We start from the raw sequence: 26,229 nt of genomic DNA on the forward strand, positions 1-26,229 counted from the left end.
CTACGGAACGTGACGCCCTCGCCCCGCCTTCGCTACCAGGCTGACCGGACAGGGGCGGGGTGGGAAGAGGAGCGTCCGGACTCCGCTTGTGCGTGGCGGGGGATCTCGGAGGGAAGATGAGCGCTGAGACGCTGACCCTGGACTGCATCATCCACCTGTTCTCATACCTGGAGCCACCGGATCTACTCAGAGCAGCCCAAGTGAATAAGGTGCGTTGCAGCGCCGGTTGCAAGTGCCCCCAAATTCGCCACGGGTGGAGAGAACATCTTTCTCCACTTCGATCACGGGAAGTGGGGAAGAGGGCTCCCCATAACGACCTCTCCAAGCCAAATGCGCCAGTAGCAGGCGCGCTTGCTCCAGCTTTCTTCAAATACTTGGAGCACGATCTTCCTGTTTTAATGGATGTATGACGTCCCAAATCACTGCAACCCTTCTCTCCCCAGCTTCCTCCTCTTCTTCTTCCCCTTGTACAATTTTGCCCGCCCCCCCCCCCTTGCTTTTATTAACGAGCGAACTTAAGAGGGCGAGATCCGGATTCCGGACGTCCCATTCTGACAGCGCGTCCCCGTCCAGCGTCGCGACACAGTAGTAATTAAAAGCGGGGAGAAGATCCTGCAGCAACACACTGGATTCAGCAAAGCGCGCAACAGTATCCCCGGCCAATGTGGAAATCCCCCGAACAAGACAGGCGCGTGCGCCTGCGCGCTTCCTGGAAACTCTTTGCTTTCTGTTTTCAAGCCGGCCCCACCCTCGATGTTTCTGCAGTGCTGGCAATGCAGCCAGTAAGAGCGAAAGCCGCTGATCCAAGCGATGGTCCTTCTGGCGCTTCTGTTTCTGCAAGATGTTAATGGGAAGCTTCTAGGATTGCAACCTTCCCAAGCGATGCTTCGGGGCCTCTTGCCACCTGTGTGACAAGCAGACGTTAAGCTGACAAAAGTTTCCCCCATCATTGTATTTGCATGACAGGAAAAACTTCACCTGCTGAATGAATATCACTTTTATGATTGCTTAAAGCAGAACTTTTTTTTGGGGGGGGGGGTTACAAATGCTTAAATGTACAACTTAGTACTTTGAAGTAAGACGTGCCTAAGCCTCATTGCTCTGTTTTATATTTATTGCTTGTTACTGTGGTGTGTTAGGTACTTTATTACTTTTATTGTAAGTCACCCTGGGACTTTGAGGTAAGACAAATAACAGACTGGCTGAATGAAACTGCAAGCACTTTGCTCAAGTGACTCCACTATGTGACTAAGTCCCCTGAATCTTGAAGAACTTCCTCTAAAACCTGTCCTGCTTTCTTGTTTTAGACATGGAATGAAGCTGCAGAGACCTCTTCTCTTTGGAGGTTAGTGCACTTCTTATCTATTTTAATATTTGGGTTTGGTGCATTCAGTTTACTTATTACTGAGAACACAGCACCATTTGCGTACATGGAACTCAGCAGAGTTCGATAAGGACAACATAGCCAAGTCCCCTCTGGTGAACCAACGAACATGGCTAGAAGACAGAAAGAGGTCTGGGGGAAAGTCAAAACAAGGGTGGCAAGCAATGGATGTGAGGAACTTCGTTACAGCTGAGAATGATGATTAATACACACCATGCATTTAATGCACAAAGCACACACACACAATATCTTGGAAACTATAGCTTGCCCCTCCCAAAGCTACAGCCATGATTCTTGGGATGAGGACATGCTTAAAATGTGCTTTAAATGTATAGAGTGTACATAGCTACAGAAAACATGGGTTGGGAGGAGGAAGGACAAGATACATAGCAGGGTCAGTGAGGGCTTGGGCTTGGGGAGAGGAGGCGGTGGGTCTGGGGAGGCTTGGAGGGCTGCATTTGACCCCCACCTGAGGTTCCCTGCCACTGCATTAAACTTGCAGACAAGAGTTTGTGCTAGATATGAAAGGGATAAATTATTTGGCAGCAGAATTCTGTATTGAGGAGAAAGGACTGGAGAGGATGTAGGAAAGCTCAAAATGAAGAAGGCTGGAATCAGAATTTTAGATGAGGCAATGGGGAGGAAGGAGCAGATTTTTGCAATGCCGTACATTGTAACAATATGTAAATGAATGAAATCCAGACTTTGTAGCCATTTGCTTTTTATCTAACGACGGCAGATGATGGTTGTCAATCATTTCTGCCTCATTCATTGAAACTGCTCTGGAGGAAGGATTTTAAAATTTCAAGATAAATCTGCCACTCTTTAAATTTATAGAAATATGTGTCTAAGACGATGGGCCTTCTGCAATATCTCAGTGATCCCAGGAATGCAGACATGGAAAAAGTACTATCTCCACCGCTCTAATCTTGAGCATAAAAAGATATCTGGACGGCCTTCAGTTGACTACACATGTAAAGCGATGAGAGGACATACAGGTAGGCTAAGTGTGGTAAAAACTCATAAATTAATTTCCTGAAATAGAAACACATATCACTCCCTCTCTACTTATTTTTATATTCATTGAAAATAACTACCATAATGGAGTCGGTAAAAAAAGATTTGATATACAGTAATGATGCCTAACCTTACTAATTTGACAGGGGAGGTGAAATGGGTAGGGGGAAGATTTGGATGAAAAACATGGTCCCTCCGTGTGATGTGCATATGGAGCAAGTATTTAAAATAAATCCCTTCTCACTGCTGAAATCGGAAATACATTGAGTTTAATGAAGCAGAGTTATGAAATATATGACTGGATGGAATGTGGTATAGAGATATACATGCATGTATGTGTGTGTTTATAAGATTTTAAATAAATAAAATTATGTTGGGTGTTTATTGCAGATTTATAATATGCCACGTGTATGCAGTATCAGAAAACCCACCAGATGGTTGTTTTCATAATGAAATTATGCTCAGTTTTTAAAAATTCTGTTCATGTTGTTATAGGAACGATAACTGGTATGGCTTACCTATCAGAGAACGAGCACACATTTGCAACAGGAAATGTCAAGTCTGTTGTGTGTACCACTTCTTCTGATGGCACAGTCAGGGCATGGAACGTCCAAGAGGTAGGACAAAAGAACGTGTAAAAGATGAATGGTGGATTTTAAAAAGGAAGGTAAATATTTCTGATTGGTGCCAAGGGGTGATCACACTTATATTCAGAATTACTTCAAAGAGGAAAAGGAAGGAAAGCCCAGGCAGCTCAAATTGTTTGTTATTTGTTTGTTTGTTTAGTTAGTTATGACATTTATCTGCCACCTTTCAAGGCATTTATCTGCCACCTTTCAAGCCGGGACACGGGTGGCGCTGTGGGTTAAACCACAGAGCCTAGGACTTGCCAATCAGAAGGTCGGCAGTTGGAATCCCCGTGACGGGGTGAGCTCCCGTTACTCGGTCCCTGCTCCTGCCAACCTAGCAGTTTGAAAGCACATCATAGTGCAAGTAGATAAATAGGTACTGCTCCAGCGGCAAGGTAAACGGCGTTTCCATGCGCTGCTCTGGTTCGCCAGAAGTGGCTTAGTCATCCTGACCACATGACCGGGAAGCTGTCTGCTGACAAACGCCGGCTCCCTCGGCCAATAAAGTGAGATGAGCGCCGGAACCCCAGAGTCGGTCACGACTGGACCTAATGGTCAGGGGTCCCTTTACCTTTACTTTCAAGGCAGTTGCTGTTTTAAAGTAGTGGCTTTGAGATATTTAAAAAGAGATGGGTGGAAAAGGGATTATCCTGCTGGAGAAAGGGCTTAAAGGGAAAGCATTTCTAGCATGGACGTAGCCAGGATTTATTTTAAGAGGGCAGAATCGAGTTATCTGCGACACAATTGGTCATTTAGTTATTTCTATTTATTTCCTTGATTACCTGTACTCCCTGGCAATACCCATGACTTCTAGGAGTGCAGGAGGCTGGGGGAGTATGGTTGAAAATGACAACTTCCTGTCCTCCAGTGGGAGCCTCTGCTGAATCTCAGCCCCTTTCCTGGAAGAATCCTTTCTGTTCACAGGAGGACAAAGCTGGGTGCAGCCCAATGAAAGTAGAAAGGAAGAAAACTAAAATTCCAGAAACTGACATGGCACATTTTTTTAAAGGCTGTTGGCATGACGTTGATGGCAATATGGAGGACAAAAGTCTGATACAAAGGAAGCATCCATTTATTTGAAATGAATTGTGTTAGAATATTTTTGGCTGCAGATCAGGACTTTGAAATACAATGAAGGAGACTGAGTCATTATGTTCTGATGTGCAAATAAATCAAGTGAACATGTTTCAGCAAGGTAAAGATGAAAGAAGGCAACAAATACGCTAACTTTTCTACAGCATGTGTTCGTTTCCTTTTTTTCTTACCGACTCCACACCGAAAAAAGTTGGCGTATAGAACATACTTGAAAATACACCATCAGAGAAATCTGTATAGTTGGGTCTTAGGCAACATACACACCAGACTATTAAAGTACCCCCTGCTCCACACACACAGGATCCTGAGAGTTGAGTTTAAGGGTGCTTGGAAGTATGGGTCTGTAGAAGTAAACTACAATTCCCAGAATTCTCAGGTGGGGGTGTGTGCTTTAAAGGTTTGAAGCATATCTAGCCTTGGTCTTGGTCGAATGGGGTTAGGACTGCATGCCATGCATAACACAGATGTGTTAAATGAAATGGTCTGAAGATAATAGAGAATTGGAAATAAGTGAGGCACGAATGGCACCATTTTGTGTTTTTTAAACAGGGTACACAGATTTGGTCAAGTCCCCAGCAGGAAAATGGACTGCAAAACATTGCCACGTTTCCTTCAGATAAATTGGTGGCTACAATAGACTGTCATGGGATAATCAAACTCTGGCATGGAGAGACAGGGGAAGAGCTTGCAACATTTTCAGTATCATCCTCATCATGCTCTGTGGTTGCCTACACAATAAACAGCAAGCCATTCTTAACGGTAAGTGCAGCACGGCTGACAGTTTGAAACAAACTTCCTGTTAGCTTGCCGAAAGCCTGCTTAAAAATATGGAATAGTAGTTTTTAAAGTTGTTGCAACTCAGGGCTGGATCAGAGCTATTCCTTTGTTTTTGCAAGAAATCCAGCAATCGGTGACTCAACAGAAATTGGTAATCCACAGTTGAATTTTTTGCATGTCGCTGCGAAGTAATCATCATTAACTATATTTTCTGTGCTTCCTTCCTTGGTTTAGGTAGGCACCGGAGGAGGTAAACTCTATACGTTAGCAGCTGCCGATTTAAGCCAAATTTCATCCACACAACTGTTCCAAAACTGTGGCATAGATTCATTGCTTTGTTCACCCGATGGTCTATGGATAGTTGCTCGCCCTACAGATAATGCTTTACCACCAAAGGTACTGTTATGCTGCAGCATTTGAGCATTTGTTGAGACTAACATCAACTTCAGGGTCATGGTGGGGATTCAGTTGGGATTGTGGTGCAGGAGAAAGGGTTAAATTCCTCCTTCCCTGCATGCTGCAGTCTTGATTTCCTCCCATTCCACATGGCTATTTAAAAGGGAAACAACCTGTAACCGCTGAATGCAATTTTAGATTTAACCCATCATCTTTAGACTTAAAACTGTTACAAACTGTAAACTACTTTGGTGTGTCAACACTTTGCCTAGTATTTGTGTCCTTCCCTCCCCATCTTCATGAGGTTACACCTTAGGCTTCCCATCTAGCCTAAAGTGTTCTGGAGAGCTTGAAAACTTGCTCACTGTGTTGTGGCATTTAGTTGGTCCTAGCAAAGTTACCACTATTTTGTGGCTTTTTTTCTCATAAACTTGCAATTATTGTAAACGAAATTCCACTCAAATCTCCATGCCACATAATGAGCAATCTTTACTTGGGCAAAAGAAAAATGTCTCATTCACAGAGCTTCCCCTTCCTGCCTCTCCAGAGATGGGGAGTGGGAGAGGCTGAACCTTGTATGATTTGACGCACAATGGCAGTCATTCCCCCTCCCAACCCTGTGGCAAGACACTTGGAGGGCATGTAGGGATACAACCCTGAAGGAAGTATCAAACACCATTTGTGATGTGCCATGAAGCTCTGTAACTCAAAGTTCAAAATAATTTATTGCATAAAATTCAAAATGAAAATCCTCACTTGGGCTATCCAAGTATACCATAAGCAGCTCTTTGGATCCCAGCTATTGTGTGTTAATGCTTGTTTTTGTATATGTAACAGGTGGTTTATACACATTCTGCAACTAATTCTGTAGATGATGAAGTGTTATCTAGTCCTCTTCCGATCAGAGGTCAGTGCCTTGACACCTGCTGGTTACCCGCAGAACCCGCAAGAGTAGCTGTGCTGCATAATGAAGAGATGAATTTTCACATTGTGAGCTTAGATATACACATTGAGAAGAAGTCTAAATATAAAATGAGTATTACAGGTAAGTTTCTTCAAACTGTTGTCTAGCAGAAGGTAATTTATCCTTTTATTCAGCAGCAATCCAGAAAACACCCTGAACTGAATTGCTATTGAAAAGGAAATGAATTGTCAGGTGGACCTTTCTTGTATAGGTGAAGAGGAACAGAGTATTTGTTTTGAAATGTTGGTTGCAATTCCAACCCACTTACGTGCAAATAAGCTCACTAAATTCAATGGGGCTTATTTCTGAATAGACATGGAAGGGATTTCAGCCTTTGTCTTTCTGTGCATGGTAAGCCATAAAAGCAGGGACTTGGCTGCACTGTGTCAGAGCTGAATAACAAAATGCATGGGAAAGGACAGTTCAGGACTAGAGCATGTGCTGTAGTAGGAAGTAGAAGGTCCAGGTTCAGTCTCTAACTTCTCCACATAGGTTTGGCAGAGACAACTGCCTGAAAATCTGGAGAAATGCTGCCAGCCAGTGTTGACGACACTGAACTACACAGACCAATGGCCTTCCTATGTCCCTAATTTTATATAGTGGTGTTTTGTCAAGCTCAGCAGATAATACCCAATTGACAAATTTATTCCTTTAGGCAACTTGTTTTCTTAATCAGTGTTCCCTATCTGTTTTCATTCCTGTCCATAGCAGCACAATAGACAGAACTGCTAGCTTGGGTCTGAATCAGCACAATGTTCTCGATACACAATATGTAGCTCAAAATTCAGAGAATAGTGAACTGACTAATATACTGGTGAGCACTGTTGCAGTACTCTTCACAGTAAACAGAGCAGAAATTTCAATGCTAAAATTGTTTTTATGCAAAAGCTCGACAGGTTGCAGACTTCACATTAGCAGCACAACTACGGATTGGAGAGACGATTATGAAAGGATTTGGCAAACAAACTATTCTTTTAGCAACTGGACCAGAGCTGAAACTATACACTCTGTCAGGAACTGAATTAATGGCTTTCAAAGATCACCACAATTCTATTACATCAATCTGGGTGGTATATACAGTTACTATTACTTACTGCTACTATTATTTATTTCTGTTCTGTACACTAAATATTTAACTAAAAGGCTTTAATTTGCATCCACCCACCCCCAACCAGGATCCTTTTCATGTTGTCACATCATCCATGGACCTCTCACTTCGTGTGTACTCCTGGAAAAATGACAACAAATCATCTTTGCTGAACGGTCGCTACCACTTACTAGGAGGATCCCACAGATGGTCAAAGTAAGTTTGAAACATTTTGCAAATTGCAGTAAGATCAGAGCACCTATCACTTTCTTGCTAAATACATCTATAGTAGAAGGCAGATTTGAGAATAAAAGCACATCTGTGACCCCAAATGCTAGTTTGAACTGTATTTATATGGAAGACTTCAGTTCAATTGTTTTTTGAAAATCAGTCTAAAGTATAGTGATACTACATCACAGGAGCTATGGGCCAGGGTTTAAAGACAGTGATATGTGAATTATACAAAGGCTCTGGGGATTGCTTTGCTTTCCCTTATGACTGGACCCCTTGACACAAAGTCCCATTCAACATCCCCTTTCCCCCATTTAGGACCATGAGGGGTAGATAAAAGCTATGTGCAGTTTTTTGCCTGTGTCATCCATGGCTTTCCTCATCCCCCAATTTAATCTTTGCAAGCAGTGAAGCTTACAGCCAAGGGATAAACCAACTCTGTTGTAAAGAACACAGAACTAACCTACTAAAGGTAAAGGTAAAGGTACCCCTGCCCGTACGGGCCAGTCTTGACAGACTCTAGGGTTGTGCGCCCATCTCACTCAAGAGGCCGGGGGCCAGCGCTGTCCGGAGACACTTCCGGGTCACGTGGCCAGCGTGACATCGCTGCTCTGGCGAGCCAGAGCCGCACACGGAAACGCCGTTTACCTTCCCGCTAGTAAGCGGTCCCTATTTATCTACTTGCACCCGGGAGTGCTTTCGAACTGCTAGGTTGGCAGGCGCTGGGACTGAACGACGGGAGCGCACCCCGCTGCGGGGATTCGAACCGCCGACCTTTCGATCGGCAAGCCCTAGGCGCTGAGGCTTTTACCCACAGCGCCACCCGCGTCCCCAACTAACCTACTACTCAGGCTTAAAAAATATTGTAGTAACTCAGCTTTGAAACAGGGCAAAACTGGGGCTATGCTTAGCAAGGCAACATAAAAAACCCACTGCAAAATCTCAGAAACCTGCAATTTAACTTCTCATACTAAAACAGAATTGAGTTTGTTTCAATATGTCGAAGTAGTTAAATGTAAGTACTAGATTGTGCCAAGTACTGTGAGCTATATATTTTTTCCTCTTCTAGTGGCTTTAGAAGTGTGGCTTGTGATGATGTGAGCATTGTTGGTGTGGTGGCTGGAAATGGAGACATCTTAAGAGCATACTCCTTTAACTTGTAAGACTTAATGTTTCTCTCATTTTACAGTCGTGTTAGTTTTGTTTGCCTGTCAATTAACTCTCAAGTGAATTCATCATCACATGATGCAGCCCATGTGTAATCTAGAGACAAAATGTCAGTATGATTTATAACATTTCATGCCACTTGAAAACAAAAGCATGCAGTGAAATCCAAGCTTTGATGTTTTTAGATCAACAATAAACTATTGAAGGGGTTGTCAGTTATCTTTTTCCTTGCTCTTTAAAAATACACGACTTTCATGAAATTCCATCTCAGTCTGGAAAAAGGCAGTAATTTTATTAAATGGCAAGATATAATGTGAGAGTACAATGGACCAGATTAGCAAATATTTTCTGAAGTTTTTTTGCGGGGCGAAGTAACATGGGTCCAATCTACCATAGTGTACACCTCAGTTCAGTTTCTAAGATAAAGCACTCAAGGTCATATCCAACACTGCTGCTCTGCAAAACTGAACGTTTCCCTCCAGCCCCCTTGCATCAGAGGCAGATTAAGGGCGCCTAGAGGGGCACCGCAACTATGAAGTAGTGAATTGAGCAGAACAGAAGGCTAGAGGTGGGGCGCCAAATTTTGGCCTGGCACAGGGCACTGCTACAATTTGAAATACCAAAGTGCTTGTACACTCTCAATCTGCTCCAGATGAGATTGTGAGAGTGCAGCAGGAGAGCAAGGGAACTCCAGTTGCCTGAGCAAAACTCCATAGGTGCAGCATTGGACGAAACCCTCATTCAAAGTTGGTTTCACAGCTAAACAATGCAGACATGTGAGAACTCCTAAATGTGGGGGGTAGGACCACGCAACCAATTTAAGGCCCTAGCAAGAGCAGCACAGCTTATATGGAGCAGCTGCTTCAAGGAGAATTACAGACTCTTACCAAAATGCCATGCTGAAAAATTGGACACGTGTGAACACTACAGTTAGATAATCAACACTGTTCATTAAAATCTCATTTTCCAGTTTTATCTACTGGGGTGTTGGAGAAAGGCAACATAAAACAGGAAACAGAATGTACCACTACAAAGCCGTTTATTGAGCAGCCTAGTTTACTTTCTTAAGTACTTCTTAAACATATGACACTTTGGAGCCTTGAGAGTTTAAACCATTACACCATTTTCTTTTCTACTCAGTTTGGATAGAATACTTTGTACCATAGAATTCTCTTAGCAAAAAGCCAAAGATGCATTCTGTAGGCTAAAAGGTAGCTCAAGGTTTCCCCATATTTTTTTGGCTTACTCCGTGAACAAAACTTTTCTAGCAAGTATTCCAAACCTTAAACCACAACCTAGTGAAGGAAGATTTAAAACTGAGCCAATATCATCCTGTTGTAATATTAAAGCCCTAAGAAAGGCAGCAGGTTGTATAGTTAACTCCTTGCGGGCAAAACCACTGCCCTAAAACTATGCAACCTACTACCTCTTCCTAGGAACCCACCACTTCTTCAGCAATCCTTCAAAAAAGAAAAGAAAAAGATTAGCTGTAGTGAAAGACAAACTTTATACAACATAAGGCAAGATGCTGTATCACAATTGTATGTGTTCAATTACTATAGAAGGTGAACCACTTGCTACGTAAGTACAAAGCCATTCACTGCTAGTCCTTTGTTATATCATTAATAGTATACATACTTAATATCCTCCCAATTAAACTTAAACAAAACACTTGTTTTTTTAATCCAACTCAGATCAAACCAAGTGGCACATATTTTCAAGATGCAGATACCTGAAATGATCAAATTAATGCTGAAAAATAGAGTTGCATTTAGTTACAGATCTTCTGTGCAAATCATTTCATTTATTTTCCATTAAGAGAGGTCCCACCAAGGTTGCTGGTAAACTCAGCAAAAACACTGCAGAATTTTTACTCCTCAAGGAAGGCAATAGATTGTATAGTTATCTCCTGAAGAGGGCAAAATAACTGCCCTACAACTATACAATCTACTACCTCAACCTGATAAGAGAAATATATTTAGAAGGGTTCTATTTCCAGTTAATTTGTTCTGAGTCTACCTGCCCATAGACTGGATCCTGAGACTTACTTGCAGATGGGGACATCTCCATCTCCTCTCACCTGCACTTCACAAAAAGCCTCTGGAAGGATATCCTAAACAGTGCGGAATAGGGCACCAGTGGGCCAGCCCAATACAATTTGCTGCCCTAAACAAATGATGATACAGTTCCATTTCATATAAAGATCCAGCTGGACTGGCAGGCACATCTTACTTCAGAACCGTTTCCTCTATTTTGCCCAGGGCAGCAGACTAGCTTGGGAGAATGAGGTGGGGGCTGCCTCCTGAGGAGGATGCCTCAACTTTGCCTATTGGCCCTGGTTCAGAGAAGGGAAAACAACATCAGTGGATAAAGGCACACTTTGCACAAGGTACCTCTGGCCAATTCAGGTCTGCTCCCCACATAGTTCACACCTTTCAGGAGGCCCCCTGACTCTAAGAAGGAACAGATGGTGAGGAGATGATAGAAGTCCCTTTCCACAAGCAGCTTTCCACTCATGTTCCTCAGGATCCAACTCTTTGAGTCCACATTTCCTTGACAAGTGTGTCCGGTGAGCCATCATTACAGCCTCCCAGTTGTAATTGTATAGCCAGTAACAAAGCCATACAGCTATCACTGATGATTGTCTGCCTCTTTAGGAAAGACAGTAGACTGTATAGTTATCTCCCAGTGGTGGGTATGACCCTAAAAACTATACAACCTACTACCTCATCCCACAGCGCAGGTATCTTCACTTAAGGTATGTTGATTATGTTCTTAAAAAGAACAAGTTTACCTGAATGCTTCGAAGAGGTCAAGTCATTTAAATACTTTTTAAAACACTCACACACAAAAATAGCTGATGGATAAAAGAATGGTTAAACCGTAGACACTTCTCTGGATAGCAACATTCAGTAGACTGTAAATGTTCAAGCAACGGAACTACAATACAATATTCTTCTTCCTGTTCCTCACTCAAACCTGAAAGGAGGAAGAAAGGTTAATGAAAAACCCTCCAAAAAAATATAAACTTCAACTATATGGTAAGTGTCATAATATTACACAAGTAGTGCAGGAAATCAATCCTCCAGCTTATTCTAAAGGAAGATGCAGTTCAGAAATCAATACTGTCTATATGCAAAGAATTTGACAAGTGAGTTTTGGAATGTAATTAAATGCAACAAGTTTTTAAAGTTTCCTATTTTTGGAACTCAAGAACATTCTTACTCCTTTACTGGAAGAAGCCAAAAATCTCTATGATGTAGTCAGCTTTTGAATATTAAAAAGAAAATCTGATTGCTATATGAAGCTCTTCATGACATACCAAGGAGGGGTTCGGAGGAAACTGGTTTCTGTTCAATGTAGTCAGGGATAAGCTATTAGGAAATATCATCCCACATTTTTCTAATGGCTGAATCATACCAGCACAAAAAGAAGGTATAATATGGTTTAATTTCTCTTTACTGCTGAGAATAGAATGACGTTGCTTTCTTATTTGTGGGGCTTTTTATTAGTTATAATGGTTTGAATCCAGAGTTCCCATTAGTGGAACTCTATCCACAGGATACACCCACTGGAAGATGAGGGGGCAAGATGATTTTTTACTATTCCTTCTCCTCTCCGAAATTCCGGTTTTCAGAGAGCTTCTGGAACAGTGGAAGAGAGGTGGTGCGAGGTTACAAAGACTCAACAAAAATTACCTCCTCTTTCTTCTTTGGGAGCCTTCTCTGGATATTCATCCCTTGCACTAATGTAAGGAGTTCTCCCATTCACAGAAGAAACAGAGGCAACCCACTACCCTCAAAGCAAGGAAATATAACACACATTTTAAAATAAAATTTTAAAATTTCTAGAGCATTATATCACAGCAATATTTAAATCTCTAAAAGCATACTCCATATAAGTAGTACTCGGAACAAAAATAATTGGAATCTTTTATCATATGCAGTTAAATTGACTTTTAAAATTATTATTTTACAGTATGATTCAGTCACATCTCCTTACTGAACAACTGCTTTTAATTAAAACATCTACAATTTCTTGTGCATTTTCTTAAAGTGTTCTCATTAGACATGCACAGAAACCGAAGCACTGGGCCTTGATGATGACTCAAATAATAGTACCTAAAATATTTTAAAACAATTCTGTATTTTTGTGTGGATAGCAATAAAAAATTTCAAGTCTCCCTCTGCAGGTGGAGAGGGAGGCCCATTCCCAGAATAAAAGTCCCATCCTAGCTGTTATGGAGAGGACTATCAGTATTAGGCCTCCACTGTCAGTACTCTATAAAGGCAGAAAGGAAAATGAGGGAGTGTTCACATGGCAGATGAGAAGAGGCACTGATCTGCTAAGACCTAAAAAAGCCTCCTGCCCACATGCCCTGGGAAGATGATGGGGGAAGTATACCAATGGAAACACACCCAAAACAGGTTTACTGGCAGAAGCAGTGGAATAATCTAAAGTGGCTGTGAAACACTCAACATTTGGATTTCCCACAATACCCTAATGTGTTTCTCCAAGAAATTTAACAGCAGTAAGAACCAGACTGGGAGAAACAGTGGATGCAGCACTGGTGTCATAATCTATGAGTTCTCAGGCAGATGCCCAAAGTCTGGACTAAACCCAACTCACATTAATTCACGTTAAAATGAAAAGTAGCCATTTGGCCCTAGTTTGCCTTGCAAAGTTTTACCCTGCTTTGCACTAGTTTATTATTTCTTGAAACACACATAATTTAATGACCCAACTACTACTGTGAAAGCTGCTATACAAACTTTATTCTCCAGTCTTCTGTTTAGCTTCTTGTCAGTTCCAACCCTGCTTAGTCAGAGATGGAATTGTCTCAAGCACCCTATATTCAGTTTTGCAAGTTCTGAAACTGAATAAATGTCTCCAGCATCAAAGCCAATTTCATTATGTTTACATAGATCAGCACTTGCATCTTTGCAAAATACAATTTTTACTGCAGTGTAGCACTACAGCAGCCTTCCCCAGCCCAGTGTCCTTCAAGATTTTTTGGACTCTCAATGCACATTGGCCCCAAACAGCACAATCATTAGTCAGGGACAATGAGTTATAGCTGAAACAGTTGGAACACATGGAGAACATCAGGTTGGTGGAGGACTGTACTACAAAATGCATCCAGTATATAAAAAATATATCACTAGCTCCTCTATACTGTTTATCAATGCCATTCATAAACTCAATTTTATCTGACCTAACGTTAAGCACAGATTACACTTTCAACTGATCAATGTCCATCAATGAAATGTAGTTTGGTAATATCAATTTTATCAACTAAATATAAATCAAATTCTAAAGAAATAAATTGCTTCTAACAACCTACAGTATGTTTATTCAAGTATCCCAGAAGGCAGTTGTTTCCTGAAGTCTATCATCTCTGAGCTTCCTTCCCTTCTTCCGAAACTTTGTGCTTTCTGTCTTCCCACTTTCCCACACACCAGACAGCTGGAGAAGTTCAGCAAACTGCTTAACAAGCCAACTACCCCCAAGGATTTACAAACCCCATAAAACTGTTTCCAAGTACTTTCCTTTATCATCTTCAATGCCAAGTCCAGCCACCACATCTGAGGCTAATGTTTGTCCTTCCTCAACTGTAAAGAAGCAGATATTATTACAGACTGTCAATCTATATGGTCATATTTTCCTACCAATGCAATTGATGTTTTGCCAGAGAAAGCAAACGAGTCCCTTTGCAACCTTTCTACCTACCCACAAACGGGATATAACAAGGAACGCAGCCCAGAAGCAGAAGTGCAAGGGACAAAACACATCCGCCCCATATCGTAAAGAGGTCTGAAGCTTTGGGACATGTAGCTCTAAAAACTGCCATAAGCCACTATCTAAAATTGGGAATTTGAGGATTAAGCTGTGCCAGAGGTGCCACCTTCCAAAACCGTCCTACCCTTTCTCCCTCCTAACCACCAGCAACTCGGTGGTAAAACAAAAAGTCAGCGGCCACAGCATGGGAAAGCCACTCACCTTCCCCGATTTCCAAAGTTAACATACATACATACATACATACATACATACGCATACAAAGTTAATGCAGCCTTCCAGCCCCCAAGGACATGCAGGAGACCACCCCGCAGTCCCGCCCTGCTGCCAGTCTCAGAAGGGCCATTTGATGCCGAGGGAAGACCTACTGAGGCCCTAGGCCGGCGGTTTACTCGGAGGTAAGCCGGCGGGCGCACGATCCTTGCCCTCAGCCTGCGATGCCAGGCACAAGGGAGGGAGGAGAACGCGCGGGAAGGAGAGGCGGCGCGCCTCGTGGTAAGGGAGCCGCTTGCCAAGAAACAGCCCACCTCCTGCTCCTCCTCCCCTCCCTCCCTCCCGTCCACCGTAGAATGCCCGGGGGGGGGGGAGGGCGCCCGCCTCGCAGGCCTTTCTTCGCCCAGGGGCTCTCGGGGCCCAACGTTCCAGCCAATGGGAGGGAGGGAGGGAACGTTGAAGCGGCGAGGGGGGGGCGCACAGGAGGATGAGCGCGAGAAGGAAGCAGCGACGGTTTTCGGCCGGCAGTAGGCGGGAAAAAGGGGTGCCGAGAGGGAGAGAGACGGGGCGGGGCTTTCCCCCATCTTACTCGGGAGTCCCCGCCGCAGCATCACCTCGCGCCCCACCCACTTTCTCTCTTCCCTTCCATCCCGCCCTCACACAAGCCAAGGTCTCTCTCTCTCTCTCTCTCGCCCACCGCGAACTTGCTACGGGAAGTGACGCGACACGTACAAGCCAAGCGCCCTCGGCCAACAGCAACGGAGGGTGACCGACGAGCAGCCAATCGGCGGTCGCTTAGTGGGCGGGGTTTCCCGGAGTCTCAGGTTTGTCAGGGAAGGCGCGGCGGCAATGGGAGGGGTGGAGGGGGAGAGAGAATGGAAGAGAGCGGGGAAGCGGGCTAGAGAAGCTGACGGGGAAGGAGGCGGCGGGGAGGGTCTGTGACTGGAACGCGAAGAGGGAAAGCGGAGGTTCTTCCCCGCTCCTCCGTAGCCGGGAACTCGGGGGTAACCTGAGGGGCTCTTCCCTCTCCCGCGCGCACGGGAACAGCGCCGGCTCCCTCAGTGGAAGGACCGCTGCTGCTTTTTCCCTCAGCGCTCCCTCCCTTATTCCCCCATCTCTCTCTCACACACACACCGGTACCTGCAGAAGGATGACCCAGCGCCACCCAAGACCCGGATGGAAGAACCGCCGTCGATGGTGCTGCTCCTGCAGCAGCGCTACCGCCTTTCCCCGCAGTGGATCACGGGAAAAAAGACTGATGACGCCGCCCCCCCCCCCACCTCGGAAGAATGGAAAAACTCCGCCCCCGCGGCGTGTGCCGAATTAAGGGAAGGAGCGTGACCAGTCAGTCACCCACGCTTGTTCGCTGTCATTGGAGCACGCAGCCCGTGTCCCCGCCCTAGTGCAAGATCGTGTCTTCTGATTGGAGGAGTGGGGGCTCCTGTGTCAGCCTGCCCTACCTGGTTGGTGCTCAAATTCCTTGGCCCCTGCTCCGCCCTCTCCTAATGGGAGAGCGCCCTCGGCTTTGCCCACTCGGAGGGAACGAGGACTGGCCGGGGAGTCACGTACTGCCTCCTCGCCGTCCTCTCTGCGTCCTTCCTCGGAGCTAAAACCCGCCCCCCTTCCTCTCAAGTCTGCAGGCGCCAGAATTGATAGCTGCCGCGGCTTTGGTCTCACTCTGACAAAGGCTGCTGGCAGCCGGCTGTGCTGAGGAGGAGTTAGAAGCAGCCGAGGAGTCTCGTGGAGCCTTGAGCAGGGCATCGTTAATAGACACGACCCTGTGCATGTTTCCTCAGAAGTGCAGTGAAGAGATGCAGCTTTAAATTTGTTAGCCTTTCGGGTAGTGCAAGATGCTTGGGCTGCCGTCAGTGAGGAATCTAAATGGTCAGAGGTGATGAGGGTTGCACGCCAACAGCGTCTGGTTTTCCCATCTCTTCTGTTGTAACTTGCCTAAGGATAAACTCTTTTCCACTTGCCTAATCTGTAAGGCAGTGGCAAGGGGTGGGGAGGGTGCCAGCTCTGCCAGTGTATTGCAGGAGAATAATCAGAGAATACTTTGCACTTTCATACGTGATACATTTTGAGGAGGATTTCTGTTGTGTCCATTCTTTGCACCTGGTATTTAAAAGATATACAGCACCACCTACAGCTTACCTAATACATGGCAAATTCGGAGACTGTAAAGACACTCTGCATATGCAGGGTGTACCATATTTATGGGCTCAATTCTCACGGTTAGTCTAAAAGTTGGTGCTCTTCCCATCCTCGAACTGCATGACTTTTGTGCTTTATATTTCATGCTTCCTGCCAGTGCTCTACTTCATGCAACGGTTAAGGGCAAAATAAACCAACATTATTTCTTAGTTCCAAGCTCACTTCTCAGAATATGGGATTTTGACTGCAACCTCATGAAATACCAAGATTGCTTTAGCACATGTGGGCAGGAAAGCAGAAGTTCACATGAGGGGACACAAACGATTGTGTTTGGGCTTCCTTGATTTACCTCCTTCCCCTTTTTCTGTAAAGTGCACTCCTCCACCCCATATATTAAATTCCGTTTTCCCTCTGCCTTACTTTAAGTTAATTAGTCGTTAAAGTGAAACCTTGTAGCCTGGCTTTTTTATCTGGTTATGGAGAGCTGAACTGCACCTGTCATTTCTATGTGAAGCTCATTGTGCCCCATCAATCTTACCAGCAGTTCTGTGGCATTTTCTGTTATTGATTATAAGGTATTGGCTCACTACTGCAGAATTGCTGAGAGAACAGAGTTGCTGAGAATTGCAGAAAACAAGAATATAGAATCGGGAACAGAAAACATTGGATTGACAGCAGGATTTAGTTTAGGACTAGGACTGGATTTGAGCTCAGGCCAAGACATGGACCAGACAAGAAAAATACATTAAAAAGGCCACTTATGTAAACACTGAGAACTTCAGGATGATTTACTATTCTCAGCATCTTTTAACCTATACTTAATAGCCTCAACCCTTGAGGATAGATGCAAGAATCAGCAGGCAAAACGAACTTCTCTGAAATAGCTCCCAGGGGTAGCATACAAGGCAAGAGAGAACAAAACTAGTATGAGGGCTCTGTGATCCACAGTAGGTGTGAGGTCTGCCTCCTCAGATCAAGTAGTTGGGCAATCATCTAAATCATTTAACCAAAGAGCAAGGAGTGTGGCTACCTAACCATACCCGCTCCTGAGATAATTTAATGCAAATTGTTACCTTCATTCTTGTGCCTTGGGTGAGACTCTGGACCGGTTCAGATGCGTAAGCCGCACTCTTGTGTCCGTGCTGGGACCATTTCATTATATGAACTGCTGTGTCAGTGCAGGAGTGGGTCAAACTACAGTACTCTGAATTGTTGGAAAGCAAGGTAGTGCAACTTCAGTTCTGTTTTCTATCACAAGAGGGAGCATGAGTCCCATATTGCTGAAGCGGTATGTAGCTGCATGTATTATGCATGCATGTAGAGAAGAGCTTGTTCGTTAAGGGTCATGCCTTGGATCAATTGGGTTAGGTGGGATGAGTTTCTGGTCCATAGCTGTCAACGTTTCCCTTTTTTTAAGGGAAATTCCCTTATTCCGAATAGGATTCCTCGCAAGAAAAGGGAAAAGTTGACAGCTATGTTCTGGTCATTTCAGCTGAATGATTCTGATTCAGACTTGAAACTTGAACCTTACCCTAATAAGAACTATAAACACCTACAAGCAGAAATATTCTCCTTTGCACCTAATTTTGGCGATATATATTTAAGACGAAATAAATGCCCTGCAAACTCCCTTGCCAGAATGAGAAGAAAGAATGCTTTATATACTAAGCAATATCATTTTACTTCATGTTAGTAAATTTTGCTGATAGTATAAGCCAAATTATCTTTTGGCTATGAAATTATAGCATTGGTGACAAACTGGTACAATAGGAAAATGGTTTCCTGTTGCCATAGCACATGCTGAACTAGAGAAAAAGAATTTTTAATAGAGTAACAGGTAACAGTATATTTTTGAACTGGAATATTTTTGTTCATTGAATATATTAGTTTGAGCCTATCAATAGATGAATGGAAGCTGACTCAACAAGGAGTGACAATTAGTCACTATTGAATTAATAGAACCTCTATTTCTGTTGCATATACACCATTGTTCTGTACCTTGCCCAGTCATAAAGTAATCTGCAGTAGTAATGCTTTTGTTCTAAAATCTAGTTGCTCATATAAGGGGTTTTACTAAATTGTCAGTAATTTAAAAATAAATATTTGAAATAAGTTGTTTTTAAAACTGCTTGGTTCGTTTTTATCAAACAGCAGACTAAGTACTGTACTAACACAGCAGAACACAGATTAAGACATGGAATCTGCTGTTCTGGCAGAGTGGATTGTCCAAAACCTAGGCTACTCACACTCTCTCTCTCTCTCTCTCTCTCTCTCTCTCTCTATATATATATATATATATATATATGGATACTTGCCACTGTTATGACTAATTGCTTAACAAGCACTTTACAGTTGTTTTGCAGCTGTTGCAGCAATGTTTATAATAATCTCTCAGGTGATCACTTTACACATAGAGTAACTTCCATTCATTCTGCCACACTTTGGAAATAAGAGTTGTGTCTTATCATGACCAGCATATTTTTCATGAATGACACACTTGCATATAAACCACAACTTCTAGTTTTGAGATGCATGCAAGTAATAATCAAGAAAATATAAATTGCATTTTAAATGGAAAATTAATTTATGGATGTCTGCAGCACTCATGTATTTGAACAGAAGACCCAGCTCTGGAAGGTACAAATAAAACAGCTTGATTTACGAAATATATATGCTATATCTGATGTGCACACACAAAAACAGTCCCCTCTCCCCCTGAAAATTATTACGCTGTGGTTAAGAAAGAACTGAGACCAAGTGTTTTTCATACAATGCTCAGAAATACTTCAGTTTTTTAAATTGTGGTTTCATTTCGTGAAATACAGGACATCTGTAAGAATAACCATCAGTGACATTTTTGTGATGCAGCTATGCCTCAAAATGTGTCATTCACACCTGAAAACCTTGGCACCATATTTGAGACAATCATAAGTTGGCTCACTACAATTTCAATGTTCCCTTCACCAGTAAATCACTACATCTGTCTCACTGTCTCACTGAAGACCTAAACTGACTAACAGAAAACCATTTTGTTGCCTCAGATCACCCAAAGGGAGATTGGCAGCAAATGTTGAAATGCTGAAAATGTTGTGTGGCTATGATGTTGCAGCATATGACTGACTTGTTTATTTCTTTTGGAGTTGATTTTATCTGGCATTCTACAGTTGCTGCTAATGATTATATTTAATCACTTTGTGGTGAGAATAAAAAGTTTATCCTGACCCAAACGTATATTTTAATTTTGAACATCTCTTCCACTTGCATATGTGAAATGAATTCTCTTTACTCAAATTTATCTGTCAAAATCAGTTTTCTAGAACTGGCTATGGAAGGTTCTTCTAAGCAAAGTAAACTGGAGTTGTAGAGAGTTTGGGTTTCTAACAATTAGTCTACAAGTTAATTAGTGAGGCCAGATGACAGCAATATTAAAAGTACAATCCTGTAGCCATTATTTAAGCATTGTTGTATCCTCCTCTTGAATTTTACCAGTGACCTTTTTTCAAATAATTATGTAAGGGTGATGATGATTAATTAGCAGGGCCCAACACAATATGTGTCAAATGCTATGTCATGTGGTTGCATCTATAAATATTTTATTTGCTAATGAGTAGTGAAAATCGATTAGAAGAACATTTGTTTCTGTTTCTTTTTTTAATAAATTATTTTGCTCTTGGAGGTCTTGCTTCTAAAGCATTACCTATTCCATGGCTTGCCTTGATATTGATTCTGTTTCCAATTAGATGTCATTCCTATTTGGTGTAATATTGTTATCCCTACGGGAGACATTTTGATTAAGATCTTGCTTTGTTTCGTTTGCTTTTTGGAAAAAATCCAATAATTTTACGTAGAAGGACTCATTACACATTTCATCAGAAAAAGAAAATGTGGGAAATTCTGGCCTGAACACATCAGGGAGCTCATCTGACCTTGTAGGTGTTTCATCGGAATTAGAGGAGACATAGTTGTTGATATGGGTGGCTTTGAGCAAGTCTTTAAAATATTGCCCAACGGAAATATGATAATCTTTTTTGTTTGGGTATAAGGAATTTCCTTTTGCAAGTTTCTCTATCTTGCTTCTGAGTATTTTATCCTCTTGGAGAAAATGCACTGAATTTGAATGCTGCTCCAAGAGAGTTTTCATTTCTTGATAAAGGTTTCTTGGGACTTCAAGCTCATTTGCCAGCTGCTGAAGGTTTTCTACTTTGATAGAATACTCTTTGCCTAATATTGCTTTGAGTTCAGTCATTCTCTGCCGGATCCCTTTCAGTAAGCCTGCTCCAGTGGCATCGATAACAACCTTGACTTCAGCAGCAGTATCCGTAAGTTCATTGATCAGCATTTCAATTTCCTGTTGAAGTATGATATAGAATTTCTTAGTAATGCCCAGAAAGTACAATTTAAACATTTTTAAAACTACTTCAGCTTCATTATTCAAAGCAATTATTGGTAAATGGTAATCCCCAGATACATTGCAAAGAAAGCCCTTTGGCCTATATCAAGGATATAATAGCGTAAACTTTTCTGGAGGCATCTATGAGTCTCTAAAAGACTGTGCACTCAAATTCTGCTACTGAAAAGGCAGCATGCTGTTCTTTAACAAAACAATGACGAGTTAGCTGAGAAGTTGTACTTTCTAGCCACCTACAGTCAACTGTGACTGTGCAGTCTGCCTATGTGGTTGCCCATATATGGGAATGGCATATGGTGACAGAAAATGTATAACATCTTCACAAAAGGAGAAGGAAAAGTTGCCAATCTTTGAGAAATCTTAACTTTATGCCGCTGTTATTGTCCTCTAACTCAAAGACCAGAATAGTCAGAGAAGATGAAGAGAAGAAGTGTGTTTTGCTGCCTTCTAGGAAGAATCCTGGTGTTGGAGGAGACTCTTGAGAGTCCCATGGACTGCAAGAAGATCAAATCCATTCTTAAGGAAATCAGCCCTGAGTGCTCACTGGAAGGACAGATCTTGAAGCTGAGGCTCCAATACTTGGGCCACCTCATGAGAAGAGAAGACTCCCTGGAAAAGACCCTGATGTTGGGAAAGATGGAGGGCACAAGGAGAAGGGGACGACAGAGGACGAGATGGTTGGACAGTGTTCTCGAAGCTACCAGCATGAATTTGACCAAACTGTGGGAGGCAGTGGAAGACAGGAGTGCCTGGCGTGCTCTGGTCCATGGGGTCACAAAGAGTTGGACACAACTAAACAACAACAACAGGAAGAATCCCTGGACTCGCAGGGCTGGGCCAGTGAGATGGATGCAGGCGGGTATGCCTCACCCACCAATCCCTATTCATATCCAGTCCCAAGAAAATCCAGAAAGGGACTTGGGTTGTGCTTCCTGACAGCTGTCCAAGTGTCCAAGAGCTTTTATTTATCCCCTTCCCCTGTAACACTCAATGAGTTGACTTCTATGTCCCCAAGGTGTTGCCTGGCAATGACATTGCTGCCTTGCCAGTTTGGTTTGGTTTTTGCTTCGAGCCTCCTCCTAGCTTTGCAGATACTGCTGTTTTGCTTCTCTCACATGGGGTGGTCTGAGGTAAGGGGGCAGCAGCAAAGCAATTACCTTTCTCATGGGTTGATATTTTGCCATAACAAAACTCCAAATAAATGGCTTTGAATGAAGGCGCTATGACACTGTATCTGAAAAGGGGGGAAACATCACTTTTCTGGCCCAAAGTAAACCACAAATGTGGTAGTGTACACTGCCCCTAGTACTAGAACAATATGGTCATGTAATCAAATTGTTCGTAGTTTCACAAACAAACACCCAGTTTCTTCCACATCCAGTTTCACCAGTTCCTCCTCTCCTAACTAATCTGAAGAGTTGTAGTCAATTTCATTCATTCTTTCATTCAAAAGATGTTTCCCTCACTCTTCAGCTGGAAAAGATTCCAGAGCAGATTGCAAATCAATTTTGAAAAACAGAATAGCACAGTCTCTGCCCCTAGGCCTACAGACTAAAAAGACATGATGCAGAGAGGTTGGAGAGGGGAGACAAAAAACTAGCAAGCTTGGGCACTAAATGGTGTTGCCAAGATCTTTCAATGGCCAGTTTTCAATGGACATGGATGAGGCACTGGGAGTTCCGAAAATAGGTCAGCACTGGACTGAGTGAGGGCTACAAGTGAATCTCAGTCCAGACACAAAAGGAGCACTATGTGAATATGACAACACACCCAACCCCAATTAGGATCAAATTCACAGGGGTGGTGTTAGTTCTGGTCATTGCTCTAAATGGCCAGGGGTCAGCCATGGCTTTCTATCAACTTAGGCCAATAACCTACTTGTGGCCTAAGAGAAATCTTGGCCACATTTACCTATACTCTGGGTAGACTACTATATGTGATGTCTTTGAAGGTAACTTCTCTCTTATGAACAGATTAAAATCTGTTCTGATAAATAGTCAGGGCAATTTTACCCAGCACACTAAAATTAACTTGTTAACCTGGTATCTGTGACGAGTATCCATTCATCCATTTTCCTTTTGGAAAAGAACAAATAGCAATACTAGCTATAGCTAGCACTGAAAGTCCTATAACTCAGAGCCAAACCAGAAAGACTATCAAATTATTATTGCCTTGTTGGAAATGTAAAGGGGGGGAAATCACTTAGCATGAAAATTAAAAATTGTTGTTTTTTTTTAATGCAGGTGAGATTTTAAAAAAAATATCAAGCTTTTACTGCACCTTCTTAGCTTGTTCAGCATGTTCAGATTGTTGGTTTACCCAATCTAAATCTTTGATCAATCTCTTTTTCCTCTCTGAGTAAACTTCAGATAGTTTTGCTACATTGTGGGACTCATGCGCTCCAAAGAGTTTGCAGATGGCGCATATCGGCTTATCATCAGTCAGGCATACCTAGATGAGAATGGGCAACATATGTCATGTCATTGTCCAGCACAGCAAAAAATTTACACCACTTTTTAAGCTTCTAAATAAGACAATGCCTCAGAGCTGTTAGCTAACTGTATCTTAGGCTGCAATCCTTACATACTAACCTGGGAATAAGTCCTACTGAACTTAATGGAGCTTTCTTCTGTTTCTGTTGTTAAAATTAAAAAGACTCATATTTTATTTTCATTTACTCTTGCACCAGCCTAGTACTCACTGAATTATACCCTAATCTTGCTGCAGGAAGATGCTTATTATTATTTTTAAAGCACAAATGACCTTCCATGTTTGAACAGCAGAATGTCCTGAGTTTGCCCTGAAGTAAATGTGCCTTTTAATCAGCCAGCATCAGATTTCTCTTTAGAGAATTGCTTTTCTCTTTTTATCTGATGTGTTGTTATTGTTATACACTGGTGTGGTATTTTGCAATGTTTAGCAGTTAATACATATTACAAATTAACAACTGAAAATAAAGTAAAGCACTGCAGTTAAGTTAGTTTCATGAAAGAATGGGGGGGGGGGGAAGAGTGGTGGAATTATACCAAATTCATACGCTCTCCGTGTTCTTCACATATTTGGGACAATTGGTCTTGTTCTTTGGCATGCACATTTTCAAGCTCATACTTATATTTTTCCAAAATACTCTCCACCAGAATATTTCTTGGCAAGCCAATGATTCCTCTCCCTCTCAAGGGTATGATCTGAAAGTGAGATGAAATCATACAAATACATCCTGTAACATTTTGCTTCAAAGGTTTAATGTGGGGAAATGACATAATTGTTCTGTACCCGGATTTTCTATCGATCGGCATAATGTGAAAGTAAATTAAATGCTGCAACTATGCGATATGCACATCAGTTTCTTTTTAGTACTACGGTATGTGTATCCTTCGGGGTTGCCAATTCTTGTGAGCTAAAATGTTCCTTATAAATGATTGGAGAGGCCAATTTAAAGGTAACAGAGATAAACTCCTGGTCTACATGATAGCGGGAGCAATAATAGAAATTGCAAAACACAGGAAAACTAAGTGAAGTTCCATCTTTACAGGAGAGGCTACACAAAATATTTTATGCCATGATCAGGAACAAGGTAGGGAGTAATGACACACTCTCAACTGGGCCAATTAAAGGCAATTCCAGTTTGTCATGAAATGTGGTCTTTTTCAAATAGACTATTTGAAGGATAGATTTTTATAATGTAATGTTAAAATGTAGCCATTGGCGTATGTATTACAGTGGTACCTTGGGTTACAAACACCTCGGGTTACAAACAGTTCAAGTTGCAGACTCCGCTAAGCCGGAAGTAGTACCTCGGGTTAAGAACTTTACCTCAGGATGAGAACAGAAATCGCGCGCCAGCGGCGCAGCGGCAGCAGGAGGCCCCATTAGCTAAAGTGGTACCTCAGGTTAAGAACGGTTTCAGGTTAAGAACCAACCTCCGGAACCAATTAAGTTCGTAACCAGAGGTACCACTGTAGTTAAAGCAAGCTTGTTGGGCATGCGAAGTGGGGAGATAAATGTGATTCTATTTTTGGTCCTTTTTTGCCTGTGGTTATATATTTTGTACATGCAATTTGTAAATATTGGGTTGTATCCACTGCAGCGGGACGCGGGTGGCGCTGTGGGTTAAACCACAGACCCTAGGACTTGCCGATCAGAAGGTCGGCAGTTTGAATCCCCGTGACGGGGTGAGCTTCCATTGCTCGGTCCCTGCTCCTGCCAACCTAGCAGTTCGAAAGCACGTAAAAGTGCAAGTAGATAAATAGGAACCGCTCCGGCGGGAAGGTAAACGGCATTTCCGTGTGCTTCTCTGGTTCACCAGAAGCAGCTTAGTCATGCTGGCCACATGACCCGGAAGCTGTACGCTGGCTCCCTCGGCCAATAAAGTGAGATGAACGCCGCAACCCCAGAGTCGGCCACGACTGGACCTAATGGTCAGGGGTCCCTTTACCTTTATCCACTGCAGCATATGCCCAAGGGGGTCCCCTGTCCCCTGCTCCCTACTGTGGCTCTTGCTGTTACCACAAAAAGCTTCATGCCCAATACTCTGATTCCTACTCCCACAGGGCATGCAGGGGGCTGAAGTGAGGTGGAGAGGCCCATGGAATCCCCCTTGCCTGAGCACTGCAGGGGACACAACCCATTAGGAATGAAAAAGTCATACAGATCCCTGTGAGCTTGCACCAAGTTTACACCGCAGCTCTAGAACTGCTACATGAGGAATGTCGCTATCTGCAGAAGCCGTATGTTTCTTGCGATAGTGCTATTGCCATATATGTCTGCCCAGTTACTATACCTCTAACTACCCGCTTCTGCTTTAATATTTCGCCGTTCATCTTGTAGCGTGAATGTGGGCAGTTGGAAACCCACTTTTAATATCGGAGAGGGCAATCTGTAAGCAGATTGCAGAGGGGGAAACAAAGCTCT

At 42.8% G+C, this 26,229-nt stretch overlaps 2 protein-coding genes and 2 long non-coding RNA genes across 4 annotated transcripts in view; 2 read left to right on the forward strand and 2 right to left on the reverse strand.

The window, feature by feature from the left end:
- On the forward strand, positions 1-8,957 carry LOC144327004 (F-box/WD repeat-containing protein 12-like). Its single transcript, XM_077924886.1, has 10 exons — positions 1-209; positions 1,308-1,345; positions 2,222-2,382; positions 2,897-3,018; positions 4,675-4,884; positions 5,137-5,298; positions 6,136-6,343; positions 7,151-7,332; positions 7,438-7,565; positions 8,650-8,957. The coding sequence occupies exons 1-10, from the start codon at positions 117-119 to the stop codon at positions 8,741-8,743; spliced, it is 1,398 nt and encodes a 465-aa protein (XP_077781012.1). The 5' UTR covers positions 1-116; the 3' UTR covers positions 8,744-8,957.
- LOC114591666 (uncharacterized) lies at positions 6,005-16,005 on the reverse strand. Its single transcript, XR_013391969.1, has 4 exons — positions 15,897-16,005; positions 14,092-14,359; positions 8,421-12,539; positions 6,005-8,043 (listed from the first exon to the last, which is right to left on the reverse strand). It is a non-coding gene; the product is annotated as an uncharacterized LOC114591666 (long non-coding RNA).
- LOC144327006 (uncharacterized) overlaps positions 14,901-26,229 on the forward strand; it is a 15,224-nt gene continuing 3,895 nt past the window's right edge. Inside the window, exon 1 of the long non-coding RNA XR_013391970.1 lies at positions 14,901-15,580. This is a non-coding gene — a long non-coding RNA (uncharacterized LOC144327006). The remainder of the gene's footprint in view (positions 15,581-26,229) is intronic.
- Positions 20,637-26,229, reverse strand: part of LOC144327005 (tripartite motif-containing protein 54-like) — a 5,778-nt gene continuing 185 nt past the window's right edge. Inside the window, exons 2-4 of the mRNA XM_077924887.1 lie at positions 24,345-24,503; positions 23,599-23,769; positions 20,637-21,258 (exon numbers count right to left, since the gene is read on the reverse strand). Of these exons, the coding sequence (XP_077781013.1) occupies positions 20,647-21,258; positions 23,599-23,769; positions 24,345-24,503 (942 nt within the window). The 3' untranslated portion in view covers positions 20,637-20,646. The remainder of the gene's footprint in view (positions 21,259-23,598; positions 23,770-24,344; positions 24,504-26,229) is intronic.

Source organism: Podarcis muralis, chromosome 2 (genome assembly GCF_964188315.1).
Source record: "Podarcis muralis chromosome 2, rPodMur119.hap1.1, whole genome shotgun sequence".
Taxonomy (NCBI): Eukaryota; Metazoa; Chordata; class Lepidosauria; order Squamata; family Lacertidae; genus Podarcis; species Podarcis muralis.